The sequence below is a fragment of the Gracilinanus agilis genome, chromosome 6, assembly GCF_016433145.1.
Source record: "Gracilinanus agilis isolate LMUSP501 chromosome 6, AgileGrace, whole genome shotgun sequence".
NCBI lineage: Eukaryota > Metazoa > Chordata > Mammalia > Didelphimorphia > Didelphidae > Gracilinanus > Gracilinanus agilis.
In genome coordinates this window covers 101094878-101122339 of record NC_058135.1, presented here as the reverse complement: position 1 = coordinate 101122339, position 27462 = coordinate 101094878, and the positions used below count along the sequence as shown (strand labels likewise).

Here is a 27462-nt window from a genome sequence, read left to right as displayed (position 1 = left end):
TAGCTAATAACTATGTATCACATCAAGGATTGGAAAATATTTTACAAATATTTACTCATTTGATTGCCTATTAAATTATAAACTTCTTGAAGCCAACGTCTGCTTCATTCCATTATTGTAGCTCCCTACGTACTAAAAATAATGCCTTTCACACAGACTTGACAAATGTTTGTAAAACTGAATCCCTCAAACACTAACAAAGCCAATTCCAAGCAATAAAACTGTTAGCATGTATGTGAATAATATCCCAAAGTAATATTTGTAAAATAATTGCTGGCTATTATAATTGCTTTCATTTTGCTATAATAATAATATGTCCAGAATGGCTGGATTAACTCACAACTCCACAAGCAATGCATTAGTGTCCCAATTTTGCCACAACTTCTCCAACATTTATTATTTTCTTTTACTGAAATATTGGCTAGTCTCTTGGTGTGAGGTGCATTTCTCAAATTATGAGAGATTTAGAATACTTTTTCATGTCCTTATTGATAGTTTTGATTTCTTTATTTGAAAACTACCTATTCATGTCCCCTGACCATTTGTCAAGTAGGGAACAGCTTGATTTTTTGTACAATTGACTTAGGTCCTTATAAATTTGAAACATTAAACCTTTGTCAGAGATTTTTGTTATAACATTTTTTACCAATTTGTTGCTTCCTTCTCATCTTGGTTGCATTGGTTTTGTTTGTACAGAAACTTTAATTTAATATAATCAAAATTATTCATTTCATATTTTGTAGTATTCTCTATCTTCTGTTTGGTCTTAAATTTCTTCCTTTCCCATAGTTCTGATAGGAATACTATTCTATGTTCATGTAATTTATGTATGATTTCCCTCTTTATATTTAAGACATTTACCCATTCTGAATCAATCTTGGTGTAGGGTGTAAAATGTTGGTAGAGACAATAAATTATGTGCAAAGGGCTTTAAAAGAGTACATACCCTTTGATCTAGGAATATCACTACTGTGTTTATAACCCAAAGAGACAATAAGGAAAAATACTTGTACAAAAATATTCATAGCCACTCTCTTTGTGGTGGAAAAAAACTGGAAAATGAAGGGTTGTCCCTTGTTTGGGGAATGGCTAAACAAATTGTGGTATATGATAGTGATGGAATACTACTATGTTGTAAAGAATGATGATCTGGAGGATTTCTCTATGAACTGGGAGAAACTCAATGAACTGATGCAGAGTGAAATGAGCAGAACGAGGAGAATATCATATACAGAAAGTCAAACTTTGTGGAACAATCCAATATAATGGTCTTTGCTACTAGCAGCACAGCAATAAGCCAGGACATTCCTGAAGGACTTATGTGAAAGAATATTATCCACATTGAGAGAAAGAACTATGGGAGTAGAAATGCAAAAGAAAAACATATGACATCACATCACTTATCACATGTATATATGAGTATGAGATTTGGAGTTTTGGCTTTAAAAACTTGTTCCATACCAAAAATGAATATTATGGAAATAGTCATCAAGTGAAAACATTTGTACAACCCAGTGGAATTGCTTGTCAGCTCTGGGAGTGGGAGAGGGAAGAGGGAACAGAAAGAAAATGAATCCTGTAAACATGGAAAATATTTTAAAATAAAAATTAATTATAGTAATAATAATAATTCCTATCATTATCTTCATTATTTTCATATGCTTATTTTGTATCAGTTATTGAACTAAGAACTGGGGATACAAAGAAAACACAAAAATCATCCCTTTCCTCAAGGACCTTACATTCTGATCATCATATACAAATCACCACATACAAAGTAAGTGCAGAATCAGTGGAAGGCAGTCTTAAAGGGTTAGATATTAACTGCTGAGGAGAAGGGAAGAGCTCTCCTGTAGAAGGAGGCACATGAGCTCAGTCAGGATTCTAAGAGTAGGATGCAAGTAGGTGAATAAAGCAGGAACATAGAAGAGCCTCTGCTTTCATAGCCTAGAAAGCTAGGATGAGACAATGTGATAGAATTCTCTTTCATGTATTACCCATGCAGGCTATTTTTGATCACCTCAGACATTAACCCAGAGCAGTGGTTCCCAAACTTTTTTGGCCTACCGCCCCCATTCCAGAAAAAAAATATTACTTAGCCCTCTGGAAATTAATTTTTTAAATTTTAATAGCAATTAATAGGAAAGATAAATGCACCTGTGGCCATTACCACTTCCCCAGATTGCTGCAGCACCCACGAGGGGGCGGTGGTGCCCACTTTGGGAATCACTGCTTTAGATAAATAGATGGATAAATACAGTACGTGTCTCCTTACCACAGTTGGCGGCTGCACCATTTGTTCTAGATCCCGTTACCTCATTGCCGTATCTATCAACACACCAGCACTGTCCAGTTCCACCATGGCACTGAGTTGGTTTATAGTAACCATCTTGGTCACATAATGGGATATATTGCCCTGTGAAACATATTTACAATATGAATTTAAATGATTTACATTTCCAGTGCTTTCTTTTACATTTCTAGTATTCTTTTTCATCTCCATACAGAGAGCTGGGAGGGACCCAATGGATCATCCAATCTAATGTCTTACTTCATGGATAAGAAAATGGAGAGTTGCACAGGTTAAATTCTTGATCAAATCAAGGATACATGTAAAACCCAGTGGAATTGTTTGTTGGCTACGGGAAGGGGGAAGAAAGAGGGGAGGGAAAGGACATGAATCATGTAACCATGGGAAATATTATAAATTAATTAATTAAATTAATTCTTTTTTTAATTAAAAAATAAAAGAAATGCTTGATCAAAGTCAAATAATTGGAGGTAAGATCTGAATTTAGGTTCTCTGACTCTAGAACCACCATATTTGTTTTAGCTATGGATATTGTAGCTATGTTGCCCAGAGCATAAAAATAACAATTCTGTTAAAATTTTTTACATTGCATCTTAGAATACTTTGTATTGATTCCAAGGTAGCAGAGTAATAAAAGATAGAAAATGGAGATGAAGTGACTTACTCAAGGTCACACAGCTAGGAATTTAAAACCAGGACCTCTCATCTTTAGACCTGGTTCTCAAGCCATTGAGCCACCAAGCTGTCCCATAAAATAACAATTATTATTATCATTTATATAGTGCTTTAAGATTTGCTGAGCACTTTAGAAATATTTACAAATATTACTTACAAATTTTATCCTCAAAAAAACCACTGGTAGATAGATTATTTATATCATTTAGAGAGGAGAAAAATATGGCAAACAAGTGAAATGACTTGTTTAGTAAAATCTACCTGGTAAAAGTTGGAGGCTGGATTTGAATTGAGGTCTTACTGACTTCAAATTTAGCATTCTATCCATTGTGTCATGTAGCTGCCTCTAAGGTAGCATGACATGGTGGAAGCCATACAAGGTTTGGAAACAGGAAGACCTGTATTCAAATCCTACCTCTGACATTTACTAGGTATGTGATGCTAGGTAAATCACTTAATCCAGAATCCTCAGTGAACTCACTTGAACTTCTATAAAAGCAATAGATTGAAACCTGTGCTAGTAATAGAGAATTTCTACACTGGGAGTTTTCTACTCTAATATGTGTAATATAGGTGACTCATTCTGTTTATTGCCCTGATTAATTTACATAGTTAATTTTTTTTTAATTTCAAACATCCTCTTAGATCAGTGATGGGCAAAGTACAGACTGCTGGCCAGATGCAGCCCCCTGAAATGTTCTATCCAGCTGCTCAACATTATTCCTAATCTTTAATACAATGAGTAGGATACAATACCATGGAACTTCAAAAGAGTTGCCTTAGAAAAAGACTGACAGATGAGCATTTCCTTTCCTTTGGCCCCCTCTTTAAAAAGTTTGCCCATCACTGTCTTAGATAATTGGGAAAGTGATGGTAGGACCCATGATACATATTTTTGAGACAAACTACATTTCTACCATCTTAGCTTACATGTATTTACATCACCCTAAACTATTGAAGTCTGAAGAAAATAAATGCCCAAATCAGACAGTGGCATGAAAAGGAGGTTTGGGAAAAGTGGGATAAAAGTTTAAAAAAGTATTAGGGTCATCTGTTATAAGCAGTAGCTTTGCTTGGTGGATAGAAGATGGGCCGGGGAGTCAGGAAGCTGCGAGTACAAGATGCAGCCCTGAAATATTAGTTGTGTAATAAAAAGCAAATCCCTTCACCTCTCAAAAATGCAGACAACTTTCAGATTACAGATTATAGGCTGACAACTTAAATTCTTGGAAAAAGTTTACCAGCCAGGCAAGAAATCCCCCAAACAGATGAAAGCACAGATCCAATTGAGGTTGGTGGGGATAAGGAATAATCTTTTTATAGTGAATCTTCATAAATGACTCAGACATACAGAATCAGCTTGTTAATAAAATATCTTCTTCTTCTTATTATTCTTATTATTATTATANGACAACTTAAATTATTGGAAAAAGTTTACCAGCCAGGCAAGAAATCCCCCAAACAGATGAAAGCACAGATCCAATTTAGGTTGGTGGGGATAAGGAATAATCTTTTTATAGTGAAACTTCATAAATGACTTAGACATACAGAATCAGCTTGTTAATAAAATATCTTCTTCTTCTTCTTCTTATTATTATTATTATATTATAATATTAAAAAGCTTCTTTTGCTTGTGAAGCACTTTTACTCAACAAAGAATTTTAAAGCACTCTTTTTCAGTAATGTAATTACTCATTGGTTCAATACATTTAAAGGCCCAAATCTGGTATTAAGAGATTACTAGATCAACTGTTCTGGTTAAGTCTGAAGGTTAATCCAATTACACAATTGGTCAATTCAATAGAGCACAGTAGTAGTAACTGCAGTATGTCCAAAATTATTTGGCAAAAATAATGTATTGATGTAATGACAACCACATTGAAACAGAATTCATACTAGATTAATAAAGATGAGGCCAAAGTTGACCCTTATATTTGGAAAATATGAATTTTATTCTCACTTGTAAGCTCCCTGAGGGCAGGTAATATCTTTTTCTTCCTTTTTTTTATGCTCATGGCCATGTGCCTAGCACATAATAAATGCTTAATGAATGTTTATTGATTAAATATTATACCCTATACATGAAAACATGTTAATTAACATATTGATAGCTTTGTTCATTTGGAAAGACATCCGGGGTCATTTAAAATTATTGGGATAGCTGACTGATTCTAAAAAGGATTGTTTAATTTTTGTAAACATAAGTTATTAAAGAAAACTAGACTTTTAAATGAGTTTGTTTCAATGTTTTGTATATTCTACAAAGTGCAAACTACATATTTGTAAAATTAATACACATGGGTTTTTCAAAGTCCTTTAATATTTCAGCTATATCCCAAAATGCTTTAAAATTATTCCTGTTTTTTCATTTGAGCATTTGATTATTTGAAATGAATTAAATGGATTGACTCAATTTGAGAAAGAAAAAACTTCTACCAGGAGACGATTACAATATAGAGTTCAATTTTTTTCTGAAAAAAAAACACAAAAAAACAAAAAACAAAAATGGCAGAGTTCATGAGAAATCATGTGCTAAAATCATGAGCCATTTCTTTTGACCTAAAATACCAAAATAAATTGTGGTTATATCAATGTCATGTAAATTGTTTTATTTATCAAAAATGTTATCTTTATTACCATCATGTTTCTTTGTTTTGTAATTTTTCAGTTTTCTCTTATACATGGAGGATATGGATTCTTTCAAGAGAAGGATGGTTTATTCATGGAAGTCTATAGGATTCTCATTACTTAAGAAAAATATTAAAATATGATTAATTTTAAAATTAATATAATTCTTGTAGGAATGTAAGTTCTTTGAGAGAAAGGACTATATTGTTTCCATAGCCAATCTGATATCTAAAACAATACTTTACCCCTAGTAGACACATACTAATTTATTTAACTGAGCCAATGGACATAATTACAAATATGTAGCATTAAACTACAGATATGTAAAGTAAAACAAAAACATCATTATTCTATAAGTATCCAGCTATACTTATTATACTACAAATAAGTTAATGAAAAAATAAATGAGAAGAATTTAGGCATTGAAATCTGATGATGAATATAAAATATGCACATATTTCAGATGTCACTAAGATGACCTCATACGTTTACAAAAATAAACAATTGTTAAAATACCTAAAACTTATTTTAATCTTGAAATAAAATAAAGTTCCCTTTAAGAAATTAAAGATTATCCAAAAAATAAGCTTTTAAAATGCAATCAAAGAATAAACTTAGAATTAAAGTTTTTGCTGATGTTTTAACTTTAGCATTAAGGTTCTTTTTTACTTAATAAATTTCAAAATGAACATTATATTAGGGTAATAAAACAGGCATACTATCTTTCAATAGGTAAGGTAATAAAAGTAAGTTTAATAGCTTTCAAAAACTTCATAAATTTTGTTGCTGAAATTTAGTGCGGTCTATCTTTGTTGGATTAATATTGATTTGATGTTGCTGTTTCCCTGGGGTTATTTATGTAAGCAATAAAGCCTTCAAAAGAATGATCTATTACTCACCTAGGAGCTTCTTTACCACTGGCTGCTTCTGAATGTTGCTGAGCTCTGTCTGGCAAGGTGGGTCTGAAATGACATTAAAAATGTTACTTTAAGGATTATAGCTGATCAGAGAAAACATAATGTCTAATTTTTTAAGATTTCAATTTTTTTCTTACTTGCTTTGAGTGGACACATATATTAGCCTTTAGGACAAGTCATCTTAATTTAAAAATCATTTTGTAACAATTACCAGTATTAGATTTAATTCCAAACCATATTCAGCACTCCTTAACCTTGACAAAAAGTTCTAAGGCACCTAAATGGAATATAAACAAAGAGTAATGTTCCTATTTTAATTCATTAAACTACAGCAGCAGGAGGATTCAGATTGGTTGTTCAGTATCAGTTATACTGGTTGGCTGAATTCCACCTCCCCATGTCTCAGGAGTTCAAGGATGTCGGGAAGATGTATGTAGTCAACTAGATAATGCAGCAGTGAAGAAATAAAAAGATTTCTCAGTACTATTTCAAGCCATACTGTAGAAATAGTTATATACTACACACTAAATAATGTTCACAAATGGAAGCGCCCTTTTCCTGCATTGGACTGAATTTCATATAAAATTATACATGTATTCAATATCATACATATATATGTATATATGTGTGTGTGTGTGTGTGTGTGTGTATTACATATATTGATACATTGACCCTTTATAAGTAATAAAAATAACATATCAAATTACTTTGAAATTGAATTAGCCACTGTTCCAGAGGTACATAAAATATAAGAAAACTTGATGAATATAAAATGACATATATGGTTCTTCAATATGACTTTTAAAAGACCAACATATTCATGTGCATTTTCTTTAATTTGTAGCATATTGTAATTTAAAAGGATTCCAAATACTTTTTGAGAAATCAATGCAAAATATTTATTGGAAAAGCATAGGTAAATGGATGCTGAAAGCACGGGTTCAAATACTGCCCTAGTTTCCTTATACCTGGAGGCCAGTGATAATTGATCTATTTGGACACCTCTTTTATACCTGCTAGTTTTAGACATTGTACTAAATGCTAATATTAATACAATTAAGGTGCATAATAAAATACATTCATTTCTTTACTTTTTCCCTTCCAAAAGATGACTCCTTTCATAAAGAAGAAAATTACTAATTTATGATTAAATTTGAGGTTTTAATATTAAAGTTAGAAAAAATCAGAAAAAATGGACAGTCCAAGTACCAACCTTGAGTTAGAAAGCCACTTTCATCCTGCTTACCACTGTATTCTGTGTATCACAGCTAGATCCTCATTGTTGATGTCATTCCAAATCCCTGACTTGAAAATGTGTTTTCTCCTCTTGAATGATTTTAGCAATTTGTGAGCCTCAGTTTCCCCATTTGTAAAATGTGGTGGAGTCAATGGCAGATGAAGGTGTTTTACCTTGTGGACCTGTTTTTTGCATCATCACCATTATAAAAGCTTTCATTTATACAGTGTTTTGAAGGTTTACAAAGAATCTTACATATGCCCTCTGTCTTGTTTGATCTTATTATGGTCAATCTAGGGACTGAGTTAATTAGGATTGTTGAGTCCTAATAGGACACCTAGATATGGTAGTGAAACCAAAAGGTCAAACTCAATGCAGCTGATGTTAAAAGGAGAATATATAGAATCTTTTTACTCCAATCCCCAGATGGTTAACAGTAACCCAGGCCTAGCAGCCTGAGCTAGGAATCAGCTGATAGTGGAATTCAGCTAACCCTTGACCAAGTGAAGCCCTGTAAGTTTGATGTTGATGGTTATATCCCTCTACTTAATCTACTATAGATCTGATTATTTGATCTATAAAGATTAATTAGTTTGATCTGTTGTCTGACTGTGGGTTTGTTCTTAAGAAGTTGATTAAAGGAATATTGAAGTAAACCCCTTTCCTAAGTTGACACAGGACACAGTCAATTGAAGCCCCACTAGATCTTTGAGACTCTCAGGTAAGTGATTTCTTATAAGATGATTTAATAGTTGAGGAGATTTGGGAAAGGGGAACTGGGTAATTGATGGAAACTGGGAATTGGGAATTCTAAATAAATCTAGATGGCTAAATTGATGTTGAATCTTCACTTGAATATTGTTGATCAAGGATCTTGGTTGACCAACAGCCCAGCTGAGGCCTGACAGGCATCAGCCCTGAGTCAAGGTTTGACCTTGCTGAATGATATTTATCTTTGCTGATCTTCTTGGTAATATAAATCAGGAAACAGAGATTGATGGAACATAGTTGTATCAGTATGATAGCTGAAGCTGGTTGCTGAATAAAAAGAGTATAGACTATTGCCTAAACCCTATCCACAATCACCCAAATATCTCCAACTGAGACCAAGATGAGTTCAGATCTATTCCTTTTACACTCAAACATAACTGCCTTGGCTCATGCCAGGCTCATACTAGGCTCAGTCAATTCTGCATTCTAAACAGGTAACTGTCCATCACCCTTGACTCAACATGGCTGCCATATATTTTCTCACAATCTACATCTCTAATGTAGTTGCCTTTGTTATCCTCATTTTACCAATGAGGGAAGTGAGGATTGGAAAGGTTAAGAGATTTGTCCAGGGTCACACAACTAGTAAACTTCTGATGCAGGATTTGTAATTGGATCCTCTTGGCTGAAAATCTAGTACTCTCTTTCCTCTCTCACTCAGCTTCTTCTTCTACTTTGCATGCCCAAGATTATCCATTAAAATTCTATTCCACTGCATTTATCCAATGACATAGAGGAACTCTGAGATTGCTGAGCCTCTGTAAATATACCATAATTTTTGTCAGATCCTAGGAAAGTAGGAAAGCTGAGAACTTCAAATATGGATCAGGCCTATATCAGCAACATCCTAGTTAAGTCTGAGAACCACCAGTGGCTTGGCTATCAGTGAGTAGAATTTTGGGCTATGTTAAAAAAGTCAACTTCTAAATCTGGAGGAGGTTGTCATTTATGTCGGTAGAAGTCATATTAATTTCAAGGAAATCACAGGTTGTTGAAGTGCTCTATGTTCAAAATGAAGGAATGGCTAAAAATCTTGACTTTTTTTGAAGTATGCCAGATTTCTCTCATTCAAACAAGCCAGCAAATGATGCCAAGAATGTTACAGTGTGCATGATTCTTTAGACTTTGTATTTGCATTTTTAAAAAAGGTAAATCACTATTCTTGCTTTCAAGCCTAGTTTTAAAAGGTACATACACTGTAGACAGATAAAATTTAGGAAAAGGAAATATTGATTTACTTCATTTAATATAGGTAAATATTGTGCAGAAAAAGAAGAAAAAAGACTTAGATGAGATCTATATTTGTTATGAAATTATTTGTTTTTACTTTTTCAACTTAAAAATTATTTTTTAAACATTTAAATAATACATGTCTTATTTATTTATTTGTTTATTTATTTATTTAGAATGAACATTTTAAACATTTAAAAATGTTTTTATTTTTTAAACTTAAAAATGGTTTTAAACTAAAATATAATAAATGGTACAGTGGATACAGCTCAGGGCTTGAAACCAGGAAGATCTGAGTTCAAAGCTGGGATCAGAACTTATTAGCTGTGTTACTCTGGGAAAGTCCCTTAATGTCATTTTCAACTATTTCCTCATCTGTAAAATGAGCTAGAGAAGATAATGGAAACCACTTTAGTACCTTTGTAAAGAAAACACTGAAGAGTCTATTGCAACTCAAATGCCTGACCACATAAGTAATTAATATAGTTTGACAAGTTTGGAGATGAAGAACAGATTAACAGATAGCACTTGGATTAAGGATGATCAAGGTTGAAATGCTACCCTGGACCTTTATCAGTTTTATGTCTTTTGTTTAGCTACTTACTCCTCCATGCCTCATTTTCCTCATCCCTAAAATGAAAGGATTACACCTAAATAGGCTCTAAGTCCGTAATTTCTAATGATCCTCCTGTGATTAGTCAAAATATAATAAATGAATTACTTGGCTTTCAGAGATAATTAGGATGATATGAATAGGATAAAATATCAAACACAATAACACAGTAGGGCAAAGAATTGGAACAACATGAATAGAATCAAATAACAATTCAGTATATAACATATTTTACAATTTTTTTAATTTTTAAAATTTTGAATATTTTCCCATAGTTACATGTTTCATGTTCTTTCCCTCTCCCCCAAAACCTCCCACCCTGTCAATAGCCAAAGTACAAATCCACTGGGTTGTTACATGTATCATTGATTAAGACCTAATTCCATATTATTGCTAATTGGATTAAAGTTATCGTTGCATTCCTGGTATAAATCCCAACTGATCATAATGAATCACCCTCATATTCACTTGCTGGAGTCTTTTTGCTAGTATTCTGTTTAAGATTATTGTATCTATGTTCATTAAGGAGATTGGTCTGTAGTCTTTTTTCTCCGTTTTTGTTCTACCTAGCTTTGGGATCAGTACCATATTTGTGTCATAAAAGGGGTTTGGTATAATTCTTTCTTTGCTTATTATGTCAAATAGTTTGCATAGTATTGGGATTAGTTGTTCTTTGCAGGTTTAATAGATTTCACTTGTGAATTGGTCCTGGAGATTTTGGGGAGTTCTTCGATGGCTTGTTCAATTTCTTTTCTGAAAAGGGATTATTTAAGTATTCTATTTCTTCTACTGTTAATCTAGGCAATTTATATTTTTGTAAATATTCATCTGTATCACATAGATTGCTATATTTATTGATTTATAATTGTGCAAAAAAGTTTTTAATGATTGCCTTCATTTCCTCTTCATTAGAGGTGAGGTCTCCCTTTTCATCTTTGATACTGATAATTCTTTCTTCCCCCTCTCTTTCTTATTTACCTTTTCATGTTTCTCTTGATTTTTATGGTTGGATATCAAACGATCCACTTAGTTCTGGTCTCTTGTTTACAAATACTTGGAATGTTTCTATCTTATTGAATGCACATACTTTCCCCTGGAAGTATATAGTCAGTTTTGATGGGTAGGTGATCCTTGGTTGTAGACTCAGTTCTCTTGCCTTTTTGAATATCATATTCCAAGCCTCCTTGTCTTTTAATGTGGAGGCTGTCAAATCCTATGTAATCCTGATTGGTTTTCCTTGATATCTGAATTGTCTCTTTCTGGCTTCTTGTAATATTTCTCCTTAACTTTGAAACTCTTGAATTTGGCAATTATATTCCTGTAGGTTGACTTTTGAGGGTTTAGTGTACAGAATGATCTATGGATCCTTTCAATGTCTATTTTGCCCTCTCGTTGAAGAACATCAGGGCAGTTTTTTTTGGATAATTTCTTGTAGTATGGTGTCCAAATTTCTATTAATTTCTGATTCTTCAGGAAGACCAATGATTCTCAAATTTTCTCTTCTAGACCTGTTTTCTTGATCTGTCATTCTCTCAGTGAGATATTTCACGTTTCCTTCTATTCTGTCATTCTTTTGATTTTATTTTATTAGTTCTGGCTTCTACTTGCCCAATTCTAGTCTTTAGAGACTGTTTTTCTGCTATAACCTTTTGATTTTCCTTTTCAATTTGGTCTATCTCGTTTTCTTGCTGTTTAATTTGGATCTCCAATTTGCTTATCATTTTGTTTGATTTTTGGGGCATCTTCCTCCAATTGGGAGTTTCTTTCTTTTAAACTGTTAATTTCCTATTGAGCTACTTCCCACTTTTCTTGCCAAATCTCTTCCATCTATCTCATGATCTCATGATCTCAGATTTGAACTTTTCAAGAGCTTGTGACTAATTTTCGTTTTTTTGGGAAGCCTTGTATGTCTTTCCTTGTTTGTCTTCCTCTGCTGTCTGCTCTGTTGTCTGGATATTTTCTGTGTAAAAGTTATCGAGTGTTAACACTTTCCTCTTGTTCTTTCTCTTGGTTAGTTCTTGAGCATTGATTGCCATTATTATGCTGGTTTTTCCTTCTCATTCAGAAGTTGGGGATGATGCGGGCAGGCTCTCTATGTATAGAGCTATGGAGCAGATTTTGCCTGTGGCTATTTTATGAGAGCAGTGCTGCCCCTCTCAGCTATATCCTCGAGCCCAGGGTCTGAGCTCTTTTGGCTTCTGGCATCTCAAGTCTAGCTGTTCTCAGGGCCAAGCCTCTTGGTGGTCCCAGTCAGATGCCAGAACCCCAGATATTGCCCCACTCTTGGTCCTCTGCCCAAGGCTCCTTTTTGAGTCTCAGTGTGTTGCTGCCAATGTCTTTCACCCCACCCCTCTAAATCCACACCCACGGTCTGAGCTAAAAGTCCACGTTCTTCAGCCTTTTGGAGTCTTATGTCTTGCTGCTCTTCGGAGGAAGCCCTTGGTGGTGCCAGTTAGCTGCCAAGAACTTAGTGAATGCCCCATGCTTGCTCTAACTCTTGTGCACTAGAACTGGTACTGTAGGTGGGGTGGGGGCGGGTTGATCAGCTCACATTTTATTGGGAGTTATTTCACCCCCTTATAGCCTCATATATGGAAATGCCCAAATCCCACATACCTTCAATGCTCCGCTCTATTGTGGGGTAACTTCGTTCATCTTGATTAGGTTTTTGTGTACTTTTGAGCTATCATGTATGATTTGGTTAGGAGAGTTAAGCACCCTGCTTCTACTCTGCAGCCATCTTAACCTGGAAGTCATGCTATTTCTTATTTCTTCTCTATAGATTTACTTTTAATGTTTTGTTTAGGAAAAGATACAATGGGAAAATTCCTATAGAATAGAACTAGGTTTCCTCAAAAGGTATTTTGCATATAAATGAAGGCAAAATGCCTCACTATCATGGATATTATAGAATGAATTTTTGATCATGTTCAGGGTGGCCCTCTAAAATCCCATTACTTCTAATATTCTGTGATTCTTATATCTTTATAGGCTTTAAAAATGAAATGCAACTTAAATTTTAAAAACAGTTGGCACTGCTTTCTGATATTGTTTTATCAGTAAGGTGTGAAATCTCAGTTCATAGGATGTTTGTTGACGTTACAGAAAAAAACTAACATCCATATATTATGCTTTTTTAAAAGCAAATAAGTGGGAAAACATATTATGCTCCTCTACATGCTACAGGATAAAATAGTAGGATTTGAACTTATTGGCAAAGGATTATGAGTTAATCCCAGATAATAATCAGATGATTAATTCTCCTCTACAAAGATAGGTCAGCACCTTTTCTCCATCTTAGGGCAATAGAGAATTGCACAGAGCACTAAGAGGTTAAGTGACTTGAGCAGGACCATAGTTCTATGTCTTAGGTAGAACTTGCAATCATGCCTTCCTGGCTTTGAGGCCAGTTCTCTGTCTACTAAACAATACTGCCTAGCTGTAAACATTATCTGGTTCATTAAACTTATTGATTTAAGACAGTAACCATGAAAAACAAAACAATGGCACATTTTATTCTACTTGACAAATTCAGATTTTTACAACATGTTTTATAGTTTTGAAGATTTTTTTTGACAAGAGAGAACAAATAAGAAATAATAAATTATGGTAGGTAATGCTATTTGACTATTGTCCAATCATATTTCTCATTCTTTTTTTTTTAATTTCTTTTTTTTTAAACCCTTGTACTTCGGTGTATTGTCTCATAGGTGGAAGATTGGTAAGGGTGGGCAATAGGGGTCAAGTGACTTGTCCACAGTCACACAGCTGGGAAGTGGCTGAGGCCGGGTTTGAACCTAGGACCTCCTGTCTCTAGGCCTGATTCTCACTCCACTGAGCTACCCAGCTGCCCCCATATTTCTCATTCTAATCCTCTCTGAAAGAAGGAATTTATTGCCATATTGACTAGTCATCAGATGATAATTCCAGATTTTTAATTTTTTCTTCCTTTTATTGTGATTGAAGAAAAAAAATCATTTTTACCATTATGTTTATGTGATTGATTCCTAATGATGTTAATTGAAAGGTAAGGGATTTATGATGCAACTTTTGACCACAAGTTGTCCAGAGATAAGGTGGTCATGCCATAGTCTGGTATTTGGTTGGCAAATTGTTGGGATGTACCTGGCTGAAGGCAATGCAATTCCAAGATTAACCAAAAAGTTTGTAAATGCTAAAAAAAAATGTAGATGTCAAGTGGAAACCTCCTAATGCTTCATGATGACTGTAGGAATTCCTTCTGGATGCTTGGGTTGGAAATTTGAAAGACTATAACTTTGATCTTATTCAAAACAAACACTCCTTTTGTTCAACTCCATGATTGGCTGATATTCTTCACATTGAACTGCCTTTGAACTAAAAGCATCATTATACCAAAATTACTTTATTATTCCCCCATTATTCCTCACACCTCTTTAACTGTTTGGAAGATTCTGAGACTTGAATAATGATATTTGACTAGGAAATGCTAGTTTTGATTAGCGGTATCTCTCCTTTCCTCTTTAATTGTGCATCTCCAATTCTTTGCCTGCTCCTGCCATGTTGGGATTGGAAAACCTGGCTTCAGTTCCCACCTCTGGCACTTACTATCTGTGTGACCAGTTACCCTGTATAAGGATTAGTCTTCTCATCTGTAAAATTGAGATAATAATACCTGGGGTACCTACCCACTCAGAGTTACTATGAAGCTCAAATGAGATGATGGATGTAAGTATTTTACAAGCTTTAACTCTAAATGTCAACTATCATATATGGATGTGTTCTGAATTCTGAATTACATCCCAGAATGTATTCCTCAGTCAAATATAATTTCTTAAAAGTTTCAATGGAGCAGCTGTCAAAATTCTTTCAGAGCAGAAGACTCCAAAAACACTTGCACAAAAATCTGTGATATGTCCACTTAACCTGAAGTTGACTAAATGATATTTCTTCCAGTCATAAGGGGTCCACTATTTAGATTATTTGGTATTGTTCAAATGTTAGTGCCATATGTATCTTTGTATTCACATATATGTATAATATATGAAACATAATTTCCAGGCTCTCCTCTTAACCTAAGAACCAAAGAAGCATAAACAAAATTTTAGCTACTGTTTTAATCATTTTTCTTCTATTCTCTGGAGGGAAAACCCTATATTTTAACATTTCTCCTCAACCACTCAAGTAATGAATTTGTCGTTTTCCAGTATGAATTGCTTGCCATTATTTTCTCTTCTATATCTTATTCATGGCCAGCTAGTTTTGTCCTCAGAAAAGATAATTATAAATTTAAATCTAGCCAGATCACTTTGTCCAACCTACTATTTCAAAGATGGAAGGTGAGACCCTAAATGGTCCACTGACCTGCCAAAGGTAACAAAGGTAATGAGAGTCAGAGGTATTATTTAAACTCACATCCTTCTCCTTTAAATCCAATACTCTGACTTTAAAATCTGAAGCCATCTTAAAGTTTGTTAGCATGGTCCCTCTAACTTTTCATAAAAATGCAACATATTGGAGAATGGGATAGGTGGATAAGAATGAAACACATTCCTTTATGATGTGATGAATTTGAAAATTTGGACTTAATCATATGTAAATGGCATACATCTTCCATTTGAAAATGAACACTTTCCTTAACTAAAAGGATCTCCTGTGGCAATGAGGTGATGGGAAGGTTATTCAATTATCTAGAAATGCCTTTTGTACCTTTGTCTAGCAGATGAAAGTAGGGAATGTAATTACTAGGATTTTCCAAGGCATTTTCAGAGAGGCATAAACTTTTTCAGCCCACTGGTGTATCATTAAGTAAATTATGTCCTCACGCATAAATGGTCTGGAAGAAGTAATATTAATGTGATGTGAAAAGTGCTTAACTTATATAAAGCACACTGAGAATTTGCAGAATACATAGGAAGTACTGCTTTATGACCCTTTGGCCAATATCACCAAAGTGGCTATACAATGCTGAACTATTTTAGGAAGAACGTCTTTATTTCTACAGATCAAGGATTCAGGCATGTCAACACTGTAAAATACTTGAATCCACCTGGAAATTTTAAAACATTAATGGTCAACATAAACATAAAGATGACATCATTTTATGGTACTTAAGCTTAGTTCTCATATTCCTTTCAATATTGCCTGTCAATAGTACTTACTGACATCATCCTGTAGCTGGAGAGAGTTGTAATATTATTCCCCAAAAGACATCTGGAATATCAATTCAAAACACTGGGCTGTCTGTGTGATTTAAGGGATTTTACTCAAATAAATTGCCTCTCTAAACATTACTGAAGCAATATTGATTTCTTTATATATAATCATTGGTTCACTAATCATTATGCCATTATTAATACTGTAAGGAAGAGAGATGATAATGTAAAATTGTAATATATTCAAATGAATTATAAAAATTATTGGTTTTCTATGGTTCAGCATGAATTGAGTAGCACTAAGAGTTTACTGTGGTTTGGACAGCAGCCAGGAAATATGTATAACAGAAAAGTGCAAGCATGATGGCAAGTGTATCATACAAGAGCTTTCCAAATATTCTTTTTATGAAAACTTTGGACTAAGAATTAAGACTTAATGGAGTCAGAGATCAGGGTGTTCTAGGTTTCCTATGACACCATTTTAAAGCTTCTGATAGTTTCCTTAGTCTCTATGAGTCTTAGTGCTCAGCATTCTTTAATTTAAATCTGCACATGTATTTACTTATTCCAACTATTGCCAATCAATTAGTCAATTCACAGTAATTTTAAGTGCTGATAAAGTGTCAGAGGTAAAACTGAAACAAGTAGGGCTGTTTCAATCTTTCTATTTGTGTTATTATCATCATCATCATCATCATCATCATCATCATCATTACCTAGATCATCATCATCATTACCTAGAACAGTATTTGGCATAACACAGGTACTTAATAAATTCTTTTGGTTGATTGAAACAGTCTTTGTCCTCCACAAGGTTACATTTTACTTGATACAACACGACAGCATATAATTAATAAAAACAACTAAGCAAAGTAAATAGGATATAATTTGGAGGAGAGGGCACTGGATGTTTATGTAATTAGGGAAAGTATCATTTAAAAATGTGATTTACTATCTGGGTTTTAGAAGAGGAATGGGATTCTTATTGGTCCAAGTTTTCTCTGTGTTTGTGGGTGTGGGGTGGTATAATACAATATGTAGAGATAGACAGGAAGACAGACAGACAGATAGATAGATGGAGAGATGGATAGATAGATAGATAGATAGATAGATAGATAGAAAGAGAGAGATGTAGAAATAGATAGATGTATAGATATAAAGATAGATAGATAGATAGATAGATAGATAGATAGATAGATAGATAGATAGATAGATAGATAGATAGACAGATAGAGAGAAAGACAGACAGATAGATAGTTAGATAGATAGATAGATAGATAGATAGATAGATAGATAGATAGATAGATAGATAGAGATAGAGAGATAGATAGATAGGCTATGTGCCATCATCCCAGTAGAATGTAAGCTCTTTACCAGCAGAAGTGATTATATTTTTGTATGCTCAGAGACTGGCCCACAGGGTTGTAGTAGATGCTTAATATATGGTTATTGAATTGAATGAAGTTGACTTTACTGTGGCATGTGTGTGGCCACTAAAGTGGCAGGCATGAAGCATGAACATATTTTCTACTATATTGTACTTAGCCTGTTTGTTTTCTGAGATTAAATAGATTTCCTGTTGCTAGAATTCCACCCTACACACCCCTCAAAAAAAAAGTCAAATGATCATAGAAACATTAGAAAGAGACAAGTCATTTTAAAGCCAATGAGCACGGATAACTTTATGGAGAATGTTGTGGTTCACTCAGCTCATTTAATAGGATCACAAAATAAAACATTAAAACTCCACAGCATGGCAATAAAAAAGCATTTATTTTATACTATGTGCAAAGCAGAGAGAGAATTAATTTTATTGATTTTATTTTTTAAATAGGTTTTCAAATCTCTGCTTTTTGGGGTTCATAATGGAAAGTATAATGAAATATATTAATACAAAGTATTAATTACTATTTTACATCTTATTTAGCATTTCCTATGTCTACGGACTTCTTTTCTTCTATAGTGTTTATTACTTTTCTCAATAAAGTAATATAGGTCAAAGGCTAAAGAGTGAATGGCCAACTGCCACTGAAACTTGTGGCACTCAGAAATGTATATAATATGATGAACAAGACAAAGATGTAGATGAGGACCAAACATCTCCACCTACAAGTTACATGTCTCCCTTACCTTGCTGTCTCTGGAAGCAATAGCACCATTCATTGTTGGATATCAGACTGTCTTTGTATGTATCACAAGAATTGAAGAAAGCCTTGGTGCATTGTTCATTCTTATCTAGGTAAATGCTGCCAAGCTCTGACTGATCCAAGAGAAGATCATAGTTTGTATCCAGTCGGTTAAACATCCACCCAAGAGAGTCCTTGCAAATTGGCAAAATGCTCGTATCAAACCCTAGGAAGCAAAGAGACAAAGGGATCAGGGGAATCTTGGAGATGCCATCAGTAGCAGTCAAAGAAATGACTGTGGTGTAGACAAATGGGTGATTAAAGCAGCCTTTGATTTTCAGCATACCACTGAACCCACTGAGAGGAGTCCTCCTGAATCAGGAAGACTGAATTGCATATGCACACACATATAGGCATTTAGATGGGGACATAGATACACGTGCATGTGAATCTATATTGGTGGTTTGTGGCTTTATAAACACTGTCCACTTTATTACCTTTCACATGCATATATATTAAATGATAGGTAGAATGGTTTACTACTAAAGAATTGGATCTCAAGTGAGATACCCATATACCTGCATATAGGTTTATCCTATGAAATAGGATTTTATATATGCTCATTTCTCTTTGTCTACCATGTGATTCTCTGAGGAAAGGCAAAGAGGCAACATATTAGGAAAAATCATTCATAACAATAATGTCTATCTTCATATTTTCTCTGTCCCCAGAGGTTGAATGATCGCCAGTATGTTAAGTTTTAAAAATTTACAGATTCTGGGGAATCTAGTTGGCTCAGTAGGTAATCAAGGCTGGAGACAGGAACTAGCTGTGTGATCCTGGGCAAGTCACTTCTAAATTTTTATCAGTACATAATACATGTATAACCCAGTGGAATTGCTTGTTGGCTCTGGTAGAGGGGAGGAAAAAGAGGAGGGAAGAAACATGAATCAGTAACCATGAAAAAATACTTAAATAAATAAACGAGTTTTTATCACTACAAAGGGTTCTCTGTACCATATCCCACTTATAAATTAGGCAATAATAATGGCAACCCACTTAGATGGACAATTGATTTTCTTAAAATGCTTCTTGGACAATGGCACTTCCTTAGAGAAGAAACTTAAGAGGATGCCTGTTTCCTCAAGTATAAAATATAAATGCCTCTGGCATTTCCATCCATAATTAACTTCTACCCTACATTTCCAAACTCCCTTTCCATGACTCCCTTTCTCATACATGCTCATATTGAAAATGGCCTATTTGTCACATCCCATATCCTACCTCCATGTCTTTCTGCAGTCAGCTCCCTCCTATTGAGAAATATTTTCCTCCTTATGTAGACATCACAGAACACCATTTTCCTTCAAGCAAAATTCAGGGACCACCTATTGCAAGAAGCCTTTACTGATTTTAGCCATCCATAGAACTTTCTCTTTTGGTCTGAAATTACTCTCTATTTATTTTTTATTTAGTTTATATATGCTCATTTTTGGGCCTGTAGCTTTTACTCCAGTAAATTTCCATGGATAGGGAATATTTTTATTTTTTTCTTGGTATGCATGCTCCCTAGTATGGTGCCTGGCAAGGAGTAATCTACCAAGCTTTTATAAACTTGAATTTAATTAAACTGATTTCAGCTAAAGTCAGTGAGTGGGTATAATTGGGTGACATGTTGTATGCCATAGTTTTGGTTTTTATTAGTCTACATACTTAATTATTTTGGTTTTCAATTTCCCCCACTCTGAGAACTTGGCCCATATTTCATGTTACTTTGTTTTAAAATAATGAAACACTCCATCATTCACGAACATTCTACATGCAACATAGTGGCATAAAAGTGTCCTTAGAAAGTTCCACAACATTTTATCGGCAGTATGTTAGCCAAGTGATAGGCCTTATACCTGGCACTTTAGCACTGGCCTAAACAAAATTTCAGTTGTTCCTTAAGTAAGAAATAAAGAAATCTCTGGCCATACTTCTGAGTTGAGGAGATTAAAATTAATATACAAAACACTAAATATTATATTTATAAATTTTTATTAACAAACTAACAAAAACAAAATTTCCATTTATACAGAGTCAAAGATCCAAATTTAATTGTAGGAAATTAGAGCTGGAGGTCTCACCAAACTATTAAAGTTAATATTTTATTATTACAATTGATATATTTTACACAGTTAGTTTACTAATTGGGTCTAACTCTTTCTAAAATCATAGTTACAGTTATTATATAAATAATTTTATGTGAACCCTGGTTTTATAATCACTGATATAAAAGTATTAAAGGCAATTTCCATTTCACTCACCAAGTTGACCACAGGGTGGTACATTTCTTGAAAAAAAAAAAACTATCCTTGCATATTGTCTAACTCATTGAAATGCTGGGATCTACTTCACTGGAACAAATGTCTACACTGATGAACATAAGTATACTTGAAGTACTCTAGTACTTCCAAGCATTCATAAAGAAAAAAAAAAACAGAGTTAAATAGAAAGTTTGCTGCCCAAACACAGAACTCAAGACAATCACTATAAGGTAATTAAGAGAGTGGGGGGAGGGGGAATCTTTGCTTTAAGAGACCCAATAAGTTCAATCAATTTGTATCCCTAGAAGAAAAGAAGATATTGGCAAATATTGAAAATTGTTATTATCAACAGGGTAGCTAGAAGTTTACATAGAGGGAACAGTAACAAACTATAGGATGAAATGTCAAGATTATACACACACACACACACACACACACACACACACACACACACACACACACATAAAACTAGAGGGGAAAAAAAGAAGGTTATATTAAGAAAATTGGGAAAACAAACAAAATGGAGTAAATTTATAGTCCATAAAGAAGCACATGGGGCGAACAGGGAAGAATCACAATATACTAGAGGGGTAAAGAAGTTGGAGAGAGGAAATATTTAATACTTAAGTGCATTGATATCAACTTAAAGAGGGAAGAACAATCAGGTCCATTGGGGCAGAGAATTGATTCAGGCCCTATAGAGAAGTAGAAGGGTAACAAAAGGACTGTGGGGAGGGAAGTAACATTAGGAAGGGAGAGGGTGAGAGGCGGGGTAGCTTAAAAAGACCCTAAAGAAGAATAAGAGGGGAATAAGAAGGGAGAGGGGAGAAAGGGAAATACAATAAGGGAGGGGATATGGGGAACTGATTAAAAGCAAAATAGAAGGAAATAGTGAAAGAAGAAAGGGTAGGACAAGGAGAGAGAATCAAAATGTCTGGGAATACACAGTTGATAATTATAACCCTGAATGTGAATGGGATGAACTCGCCCATAAAAGAGAATCAAATAGAAGAGCAGATTAGAAACCAAAATCCTACCATATGTTGTCTACAAGAAACACACATGAGACAGGCAGACATACATAGAGTAAAAAATGAAAGGATGAAGCAAAATCTTTTGGGCTTCAACTGAGAAAAAGAAAGCAGGAGTAGCAATCATGTTAACTGACAAAGCCAAAGTAAAAATAGATCTGGTTAAAAGAGATAGGAAGGTAATTACATCCTATTTAAAGGCAGTATAAACAATAAAGAAATATCAGTACTCAACATGTATACACCAAATGGTATAGCATCCAAATTTCTAAAGGAGAAGCTAGTGGAGCTGAAGGACAAAATAGATAGCAAAACTACACTAGTGGGTGACCTCAACCTTCCCCTATCAGATCTAGATAAATCAAACCAAAAAATAATAAGAAAGAGATAAGAGAGGTGAATGAAATTCTAAAAAAATAGAGTTAATAGATATATGGATAAAAATAAATAGGGACAAAATGGAATACACCTTCTTTTCAGCAGCACATGGAACATTCACAAAGATAGACCATGTAATAGGGCATAGAAACATGGCAAACAAATGCAAACAAGCAGAAATAATAAATGCAAACTTATCAGATCATAATGCAATAAAAATAGTTATTTGTAGGAATATATGGAGAGACAAACCAAAAACTAATTGGAAATTAAATAATATGATTCTCCAAAATAAGTTAGTGAAGTACTATAGTAACAATTTAGGTATATGGCAGAGAAAGGATACTAGCAAAGAGGAATTCTTGGTATGGGAAAGTTTGGAGATAACCAAAGGTTTAAAATTTTAAGTTTTTAAAGTATGCAAAGTATTTGTCTCACAAGAAGTAGAAAATTATGTGGTATAGGCATTTACAATTCCATTTTTTTGTATTTAAATTACAATATCCTAAGTTCAAATCCATCCTTATTTTCGCAACTCACTTTTTCTGATGGATAATATAGGACAAAAAGTGAAATGTGTCTCAACACCAATAGATATAATGCCCATTATTTTCATCAAATTTCCCACTCATTATTTTTAATCATGTTTACATAAAAGTAGAGAGCAGAAAATAATGTAATTTTTATATCCAGGGCTCTGAAGTATGTCTTCCAGAGCAGATTTATATTTGTGCTTCTTCCAAATTAGTATTCACCTGAAGGCTAAAGTGTGCTTTTGTCAAATTGGTTTCTTTCTTTCTCATTAATATTCCTAGGATCATAACAGAATAGGTCTAAAAATGGAAGACGTGTAGAGTCATCTAATCCAACTTACTCTTTTTTTCAGATTTAAAAACCTGAGGTCCAGGGAGGTTTTGACTTGTGTAAGGTCACATGTTCATTGAAACATTTTTACCACCCTTTTTTTAATCAAAAGCTTTCAAGATATCTTTTTTTTTTATAATTTCTATAGCCAAACCTATTTGGAACTTCTAATTCAATCTTGTATCTCTTTAGCATTATTCATTGATTTCAAAAGAAGATCTCTCCCCGTTTTGAGAATTTTCAATAGCTTATTATGAGGGATGTTTTTAAAGCTTACAAAGCCTTTACTACATTAGAAAAATTCTTCTATAAATACAAAAAAACACATTATTTTCCTAAAGTCTCATTGTATTTTTATAGAATCTAGGCATGTCAAATATGACCAATGGTATTGAAAGAGATTGAAATTATCCTAAGGTATAAACTGACAGATTAACATTTTCATAAAATAATGTCAAAATAACTGAGGATGGAACTATAATATAGTGAGTTGTACTTGTCAAATGAAGGTAGAAAGTGGAAACCTAGTCCCATCTCTACTAATCACTAGGATTTTTGTTTTGCTTTTAAACTAGGGAAAAGGCAACTTCTTTGGCCCTTAGTTCCATTATCTGGAACATGAAAGCTTTTGAAATTTTAGATCTCTTTCAATCCTGGTAGTCTAGGATCTCATCAATCTATAATATGCACTGTATTTTGTTCCAGAAGACTGAATTAATTGGGCAACACTGGCAAGAAGGGGGGATGACTGACACCATCCATCTATTGAATTGGTCATCTTTATCTAAGTCCATTATTAAGATATATTCTTTCATGAGATGCATACAATATATGAAACAACTATATTTTTTTCCAAATAGATCCCCATTTGTTTCCTTGTGGCCAGGTAATAACTTGTCAAAATATGAAGCTTTTAAAAGCTTTGGGAAGAAAATATTTTCTCAGCAGCAAAGAATCTATTCAATGGGAGCCTGCATTTTTTCCACCTATAAATTCTTTGCATGAGTGGAACTCCATCCTAGTTGAATGGCAAAGACAATTTTAGCCAACTATTTAAGGAAAACATGGGATTGAGTATTGAGTTGCCAAAATGGAGTTCCATAAATTCTGATTGATCCTCACCTGACACATGTGACCATCTGATACCACAACTTATTTTGAATTGCCATATCACCTCTTTAGAAAAGTTCACAGTTCAGTAATCTATTTTCTTCTCAAACTTTTTTTCCATTTAAACATTGAGCTATAGGAACAAAATATACCCTGAATTTTTTTTATTTCCCTGGGAATAATTCACAACAAACATAATTTAGATAGCTCCATTGTAGCCATGTTTTCATTCACCATTCCATCTGTATTTTACTTTAATTATGCTCACAATTAAAGGATTTTAAATTTCCACTTAGGGTTTTCTGCTATTTGCTTTTTCTGGTAGATTGAGGCCACCAGATGTCTGACACTGACAGTAGAAGGTGATACTATATATAATTCATTCATAAATAATTTAAGTGCTTAAAATAGTAGATTTTTTGAAAAGGATAGATATTATATAAATAGTTCACAGTTACTGCTATTTCAATTTTAACTTCAATATGTAAATGATTCCATGAATATTCTTATAGTCATAAATCTTTATTCTGATGATGCTATTAAAGATAGTCATTTCCTACTGACAGAGTTAAGACTACAGGTTTTCTCTTTTAAATGTAACATTGAATATATACAAAATAGGGCTTAGAATAGGAAAAAAAAACACATCAAGCTCAATTATCCTCTTAAGAGAAACTGTCTAGGCATTGACATTTTTCCTTCAGATATTTGGAACAATCAACTTTTATCAATGTCACTTTCTTAAGTGAAATAAAGGCAGAATAAGAAAGATATTATAGAAAGGGGTTCAATAAAAGCCAAGTGGTAACTATATCAAAGTCCCTGGGCTGAGGAATAGTTAGCCTCATTTATTTATTTATGACTACTTGTCTCTGACATCTTTGTTCCAATTTTTTTCCTGGTATCCATCCCTTCAGCATCTGTGGATCTCCATTTTCTTAATTGTTTGCCTGGCTGCATAATTATTTCCTTAACTTTTCCCAATGATATTTACAGTTTCATTCCAATTCATAGAGAGATAGATAGATAGATAGATAGATAGATAGATAGATAGATAGATAGAGACAGAGAGAGAGAGAGAGAGAGAGAGAGAGAGAGAGAGAGAGAGAGATCACTTCCCTATCAAAAAATGATATAATTCTGTGAATCATTGTTATGATATAATACAGAAACAAGACATCTCAGAAGTGCAGGGGGCAGGAGATAGAACAGGAGATAGAGCCTAAACATATGACAGCATTGATATAGGAGGAATAGTGAGGTAGTGAGGAAACTATCAATGAAGGCTAGTCATTTGGGAGCCTTGGATTATTGCCTAGAATACTGTTGCCAAGTTCAAATAGAAATGGATTCATATGACTGACTTGAAAATTATAAATTAACATTTTATGTTGCATCTTTTTTTTTTGCTTAAATATTGTCCAATTAAATTTTAATCTGGTTGGACTAAGATAGGGTCATAAAGCCAATATAGGCAGGAATTGAATCCAGGTCTAACTGGCACCAATTCTATCCATTGTATCATAGTGCTTTTGCACAGCATTGCAAAGAAATGAAAATTCAAGCATTATGCAATTAAATATTTAACTTCTTTTATCCGTAAGCAAAAAAAAAAGGAAAATAATGCATTATCTGGTAAAATTTTACTAATATATATTTGAATCCATCATCATCCCCCATTTTCTTTTTTATTATGCTAGTTGTTTATTTTGCCTGTATTACCTGCATAATTGCTTATACCCTCCATTTTTCTTTTCATATATAGAAATCAACAAAATAGATAAACTGCAGTAAGTGGATCAATATAGGTTTCATTTGGAAAGCTCAGAAAAACAAACATATTCAAGATTGTTAAGTATCTCATTTTCCAATCATTGAAAGCTCATTCATTAAACAACAATATACACTGTAGTAAATAAGTTAGGTAGAGAAGATAACTGTTTATTCTTTTGGGCTTCGAATACAAGTAAAATTTAGGTTTTGAAAATCATTGAATTGGGGGTAATTATCGTGGACATGCTCTCTTGGGTATTTAACATTCCAAATGGCTTATTTAATAGCAAATACTACTTTCCAGTGAATATTTAGCAGTGTGTTAAGTACTGAAAGTCACCTGAATATCCATACAGCTACTAGGATACATGCAAAAATGCCAACACAATTCCCACTTAGAATCTGCTTCAATTACCCTTCTAGAATTATGAGACAATGAAATTTGTCATCAAAATCAATAAAAAAGACATGATAAAAGATCTTGACTTCCTTTATCCAATATAGCAAGTGTCAGACACTGAGAGACATATGGAGAAGTATCAAGCCCTAACAATGTTAGCCCTCAAATAGCCTGGAAAAGTGATGGCAAAACTTTTAGAGATGGAGTGCTTGGCCCTGCCCTCCTTATCCCACACAGGGTGGGAGAAAGACTCTTCCTTTGGGCTGCTGGGCAGAAGGGTGAGTGAGGTGAGTAATGTTCTCAGTGAGTGTAGCAAGGGAGAGGGGAGTGACCCAAGACTCTGCTCCCCTCCAGCTCTGCCACCTTTGAGCAACCCACCTTACCCCTGTGTACTCCCATTGGACTGGTGGGTACAGGGGCAAGATGATGTGAAAAAAATGCCAGGAACAGCTCCACCAGAGTCCCTCTGCCTTTCTGATAACAAACTGGGAGTTGGGGGTGAGGAGGGCAGCTACATGTCCACAGAGAGCTCTCTGCATACTATCATTGGCACTCGTCCCATAGGTTCACCATCCCTGGCATAGAGTTTATTGGGGGAAAACAAAGATACACAAAGTATTAGGTAGTGATGATATTAAAAGCTGGGAGGATCAGAAAAATTCTCAAGGAGATAACAAGTCAACTTGGATTTGAAGGAAACTACAGATTGCACACGAGTAATTAGATGGAAGAAGGGTTTTAAATGGTGTCATCAGAGAAGAATCCTGCCTCAAAAATGTACTAATAAAATGAGTATAGGCAAGTCATTTAATCTAAGTATGCTTTGGTTTCCTCATCTGTAAAATAAAAAGATTGGACTTCATAGCTTCTCAAGTTCCTTCCAACTTTAAGTCAATGATCAGACCATGATCCTGGCTGAGGTGTTTATTAGAGAAATCATGCATTAGTGGTAGAA

General features: G+C 34.0%; 1 protein-coding gene across 4 annotated transcripts in view; it reads right to left on the bottom strand.

Moving 5' to 3' along the window:
• The window catches only part of SPOCK3 (SPARC (osteonectin), cwcv and kazal like domains proteoglycan 3), a 634362-nt gene that overhangs the window by 2783 nt on the left and 604117 nt on the right, over positions 1–27462 (bottom strand). For all 4 annotated transcript variants that reach the window (XM_044680201.1, XM_044680202.1, XM_044680203.1 and 1 more), the window contains 3 exons: positions 18647–18868; positions 6514–6576; positions 2276–2416 (listed from right to left, as the gene is read on the bottom strand). In XM_044680201.1, the coding sequence (XP_044536136.1) occupies positions 2276–2416; positions 6514–6576; positions 18647–18868 (426 nt within the window). The remainder of the gene's footprint in view (positions 1–2275; positions 2417–6513; positions 6577–18646; positions 18869–27462) is intronic.